Consider the following 6,000-nt stretch of genomic DNA (forward strand, 5'->3'; position numbering starts at 1 on the left):
GATATGGGATTTTTGAAACCGATACCGATACCGATCTTAGGGAATAAAAAAATACAGATAACGATATATATCGGCCGTTTTTTTTTTTTTTTTTTTTTTTTTTTAATCAAATGTTTATCCCCCATTAGTGCTAATCCCCCATTAGTGCAAATTTTTTATTTATTTATCCTGGTTGCTGCTCCACCCTCTGCCGATCTGGGGAGAGCCGAAAACTGGCTCCATGCTTCCACATGGGCAGTTAGCCAGCCGCTTCTTTTCACCTGACAGGGGAAGCTTCACCGGTAGGACATAGCATGTGGGAGGATCACGCTATTCCAACGAGTTCCCCTCCCTCCGAACAGGCGCCCTTAACGACCAGAGGAGGCACAACATCAGCAACCCTCAAATATCAAACACTTGACAAAGATATGATTGAGTTGACATGAATTGAAATATGTGATGTAGGCAGGATATTTTACAGCTTATTAATAAACTCAATGCAATGAAACAGTAAACTTAACTGGGAATTTAATAATTATAAATAACTAGAAATACAAAAACACAATAGAACAAATAGTTAAGAAAAAATATCAAATATACACAACATGCTGTCCATGCTGTCTATAACTTATATATATATATATATATATATATATATATATATATATATATATATATATATATATATATATAAAAAAAAAACGGCGCCAAATATGACCGATACCGATATATCGGTAATCGCCAATATCGGCCGATAATATCGGCGGGGCGATAATATTGGTCAGGCTCTAATCTGAACATGTCTCGCCCACTATACAATCAATGGTCTCGCCCCTTGACGTGACATCACCTGAAAACAAGCTATTGATGCTCTGTTCACCTCTCCCCCCTCCCCTACACAGCAAGGTCAGAGGTCAGGGTGAGTTACAGCACAGCGTCCCTGGAGCAGCTAGGGACTCAGTGTCTTGCCAAAGAAGTGGTTTAACTTGGGTGTTGTTGTCACTCTAGGACCTCCCTCGGCCCCGCGCAGCATCGTCACCCAGATCAACGACACCACGCTCACTCTGGAGTGGAACGGGCCCCTGGACAATGGCGGCAGAACAGACCTGAGCTACTCTGTGCGCTGCTCGCTGTGCGGCGCCCCCAGAGGCCCGTGCCTGCCCTGCGGGGACAGCGTCAGCTACCGGCCCGCACAGCACGGTCTGCTGGGCCGCAGGTTGGAGGTGTGGGGCCTGCTGCCTCACACCACGTACACCTTCTCTATCCAGGCCATTAACGGAGTGTCTAAGATCAGCGGCAAGGCCCCCGCCAGCGACGGTGTCAACATCACCACGAGCCACGATGGTAAGAGAAGGAGGGGAGCAGAGAGAGCAACAGCTATATAGAGGGGGTTAAATTGGAAACGTTCATGTCGTATTCTTGATGTCCATCTGTCTGTGCAGTGCCAGCACTCGTGTCTGTGATTCGGAAGAGCGTGTCCACAGAGAGCAGCCTGACCCTCCACTGGTCAGTCCCAGCCCAGCCGCACTACACCATCCTGCAGTACCAGCTCCGCTACTGTGAGAAGGTAAGAGGCACCAAATCTACACAACCACTATCTGCCATCCCATCTTCAACTGTCCGGCTTGTGTTTCGAAACTGCTATGGCTTAGGATAGGAATAATGTTGATCATAATGTGCTGCAAATCAATAGAAATATTTATAATAAGAATTGTATTCATCTAGCTCCTTTTAAAACAGTTTACAAAGTGCTTCACAAAAATAGAAAAAATATATTGAGACGAAAACAGAACAACCAAAAACAGAAACAAACCAATATAAGAGCAAAGCATGAACATTAATAGAATATTATAATAAAACAAATATATAGAAATGTGTTTTTAAGAAGACATTTGAAAGAAGCAGTCAAACGGGCAAGTTTGGCAGGCTGGGAGCTCTAACATGGTGCGGGTGGGGGGAGAGTTCAGTGCCCATCCTGAGCCAACACTTTGAAACAGAAGGTGGCGGTGGGCTGGCACATAGGTATCAGGTAAGTAGTCGGGAGGTCAGACCCATATGTGCATGAAAAGCAATCAATAATATTTTAAAATCAATCCTAGAAGTCACAGGTGCAGGGAAGCTAAGAGAGGAGTAATGTGTTGTCTTTTGATTTTGATCTATTAGGATTCCATTAGCTTATGCAAAGCATAAGCTACTCATACTGGAGTCCACATAAGTCCACATTAAACATCATACATTTACAAACAAGACAATCGGTTACATAATAGACAAAAAAACACAAATCAAACCAATTAACACGTTAAGTGCCATAGCCGAGATATCTCGTCTTACATAATCCAACGCTTGAGTGCCAGAGCCGAAATAACTCGTCTTACATAAACATTTTTTTTTTTTGACGGTGGGACATCAATCAACAACTTTTACATCTTCGAGATCACTATTGGAGCAAGAGAATGTGTATAATCTATTTTACCGACCCACTAAGTGTTGACAGTGCTCCCCCAGACGAGCGAAATCAAAGAAAAAACTGCCGCTGGAGCAAGCCATTCAAGGAAATGGCGAGGCGATTTTACAGTAATCCATTCCACACTTGTCTTGCCCGAGAGCGGCCGCGCAGGCAGCCGCACACAGAGAGCGGAGAGCGATTTGCAAAATAGATTATAGGTGAAACACACTTTGAAACACCTCAGAAAGGCCAGAATCAACATCTGCCCATCGCCCACGCATTCCCCGGCCCATCTTGACTCGCACAAGGAGCGTCCGCACGCAGGCAAGCAGGCAGGCAGGCACGCAGGCAGGCAGGCAGGCAGCAGCAACGCGCTTCTGACACGCCCGCTGTAGAGCCAGGAGGAAGGAGGAGAAGACACACGGAGGGAGGAGTTTGAATGAGAGGGGTGTTTCCTGTTGTTATGGAGGAAATTACTGTTCAAAACTATTGTTTAGAATGTCTGACGGTCTTACTGATGCCAAAAATGAATGGTTAAAGTGACTGTTCTGTCGAATTTCACAAAAAGCCATTTATCTCTGAATAAATTTCCAGACGCTGAAACCATGCTGTACTCAACGGCTAATATCTACATAACTACTAACTCTGCAAACTAACTCTTTTAGACAGAGAAAGCACACATTCTATTACGGTAGTTATTTTTAGATGATTGGTGTTCATGAATTCTTAACAGAAAATAATCCTCGGCTCTTGTAAAATGAGCCAGAATCCTCAAAAAAAAACCTGGCACAACTTACCTACAGGATGAAAAAATGGCTGGCACTCAATGTGTTAAAAGATATAATACGAATTATACATTAACCAGACAGAAAGCTGCTGGTCTGCAATTAAGAATTACCATCTCAGTCTGATTTACATGAATGACCAACTTTACAAGAAAAAGAGTGAGTGAATGAATGACCAACCTGACAAGAGCTGTTGAAGCCACAAAGAAGCTACTGGTCAGCATGTAAGAAGTAACATCTCAGTCTGATTTACATAAATGACCAACCTGATAAGGGCTGTTGTTGCTACAAAAGGAAGCTACTGGTCTGCAGTTAGGAAGTAGCATCCCAGTCTGATTTACACAAATGACCAACCAAAAAGAAGCTACTGGTCTGCAATTAAGAAGTAACATTTCAGTCTGATTTACACAAATGACCAACCTGACAAGAAAGGAGTTGTAGTTAGCAAAAAAAAGAAGGCTACTAGTCGGCAGTTAAATATACTAGACTAGTAGGATGTACTCGTAAGATATACAGTGACATACGTACACGCCAGAGATCCATAAACAGCATCATTACACCCGTATCTCCATTAAATGTTGTTTCACCTATTTTGTCAAGCTTAACTTGTTTTGTGCTCCAGTAATTCTGTCTGGGAGTGAATTCCTCGATTCAGGACTGAACGCTGCCCTACCTGCGTTCTGCATTTAGGAGCAGTGTATAGACCTCTGCTGGCATGTCTGCTGGAGTAGGCATGTGTGTTAGAGCTAAATCTTAGTCTACTATACAAACATGACCTGAGCCAGGTTACAACATGAACTGAGCTATGACCTGATCCAGGTTGAGCCAGGTTACAACATGAACTGAGCTATGACCTGATCCAGGTTGAGCCAGGTTACAACATGAACTGAGCTATGACCTGATCCAGGTTGAACCAGGTTACAAGCACTTGTTAGAGTTATGAGTTTCTTTTTCATAGGGCAAATTGATGAGAAGAAGTCAATATTTAGGTCTCCCATGAAGTAGATCTCTCTGTTCAGATTGCACGCTCCATCAAGCATTTTGCAAATGTTGTCTAAATACTGACTGTTAGAACTTTGGCGGCCTATAACCACATCCCACCAGTAAAGGCTTCAAATGTGGCAGGTGAGCCCGCAATCACCACAGCACCTCAACAGTGCTTGCCATTAAATCCATTCTTACCTTAACAGGAATATGACTCTGTATGTACATCGCTACTCCTCCCCCATTGGCATCTCTGTCCCTCCTACATATGTTGTATCCTTGTATAGCGACTGCAGTATCTTCAAATTATTCATCTAAATGAGTCTCAGAGATGGCCAAAATATGAATGTAATCTGATAATAACACGTTATGAATATCCTGGACCTTATTTCTAAGGCTACATATATTAATGTGGGCTTTTTAGCCCTTTCCTGGGAAGTTTCTCAGACACACACATGTTATGTAGAAGTGCCGGCGTGCCGCTAATCAAAAATCAACAATAATCAACAGGCTGTGTGTGTGTGTGTGTGTGTGTGTGTGTGTGTGTGTGTGTGTGTGTGTGTGTGTGTGTGTGTGTGTGTGTGTGTGTGTGTGTGTGTGTGTGTGTGTGTGTGTGTGTGTGTGTGTGTGTGTGTGTGCGCGCGCGCATGTAGTACAGCGTTTTCTTGGTTGTGGTACAAATGCGTGCTGCTGCTGCACTCGATAATCATTCAGTCGAGTTGTTTAGGTAGGCCAGAGAAAAGAGCATTACAGTAATCTACTGTAGTTGAAACAAGGAGTGTAGAGGGGTTTTCAGCATCTTTTTAAAAGGCTATTGATTTAATTTGAAGCTAATTCACAATACTGGACCCTGATTGACCACCAGCTCCCCTAATTCAAATGAGGCACACCTGCTAAGTGGAGGCTTTCTGGTGGATGTGTCAGTTTAAGAAGTGAACCTGTCTGGGTTAGGGTTCCCATCCAACTCAACACAACTTGCATATCATACAGTAGCAGACTGGACAGGCCTATTGGCATCTTCGAGTGCACTTCTAGTTCAAAATGCAATAACTTTGAATTGAACCACTCAAACAAAAACAAAACAAAATAATAATGTCTACATCAATCATCCTTGAATAGTATATGATACAAATATAGAGGAGTATTTTAATTCCTATAATAAGACCCTTTTGAAGTTCTGTGTCATGGCTTGACTTTCCATCTTTTCACAATGACTCGCTCACCTTCCCTCTCCCTCTACTTGTGTGTCCACGTCACAGGAGCGGCGCAGTGAAGAGCAGTGCCACTACAGAGAGAGTGACAGTAATCAGGTGGTGCTGAGTGACCTGCGCAGGGCCACCCAGTATGAGGTGCAGGTCCGGGCGCGCACCATGGCCGGCTATGGCAGCTTCAGTCCTGCAGCCATCTTCCGCACCCTGCCTGACGGTAAGGACCGGCCCAGCTTGCACTTAACAGAGCCAGATTCACGTGCATTCCACACACACAAATATATAACACACAATCACTTCATGGATAATATCATGTTGTGAATGTATTGCCAGTGTCCTTGCATTGAGCCAGTGCCCTTGTCCTATTAAGCCTCTTAGCATTAGAAATTCATATCATGTTGTTTCTTTCCTTCTCCTCAATCCTTCCCTTTTACCCACACTTTTCTTTACCACCAATATAAATGTCCATCTGTCATCTCTGTGATAACCCCTCTCGCTCTCGCTCTCTCTCCTCTTTTTCTCTCATCCCCCTCTCAGGGCACGCCTCTCCCTCCCAGCTCCTGCTCACCGGTATCCTTATCGCTGTGGGGATGTTGCT

At 43.8% G+C, this 6,000-nt stretch overlaps 1 protein-coding gene across 1 annotated transcript in view; it reads left to right on the forward strand.

The window, feature by feature from the left end:
* Positions 1-6,000, forward strand: part of ephb4a (eph receptor B4a) — a gene marked incomplete at its 5' end in the record, with an annotated part of 66,706 nt that overhangs the window by 47,895 nt on the left and 12,811 nt on the right. Inside the window, 4 exons of the mRNA XM_083643213.1 lie at positions 988-1,323; positions 1,422-1,546; positions 5,454-5,619; positions 5,940-6,000. The exon at positions 5,940-6,000 is cut by the window's right edge and continues 39 nt beyond it. Of these exons, the coding sequence (XP_083499339.1) occupies positions 988-1,323; positions 1,422-1,546; positions 5,454-5,619; positions 5,940-6,000 (688 nt within the window). The remainder of the gene's footprint in view (positions 1-987; positions 1,324-1,421; positions 1,547-5,453; positions 5,620-5,939) is intronic.

Source organism: Poromitra crassiceps, assembly GCF_964638095.1.
Source record: "Poromitra crassiceps genome assembly, chromosome: 1".
In the NCBI taxonomy this organism is placed as follows: domain Eukaryota; kingdom Metazoa; phylum Chordata; class Actinopteri; order Beryciformes; family Melamphaidae; genus Poromitra; species Poromitra crassiceps.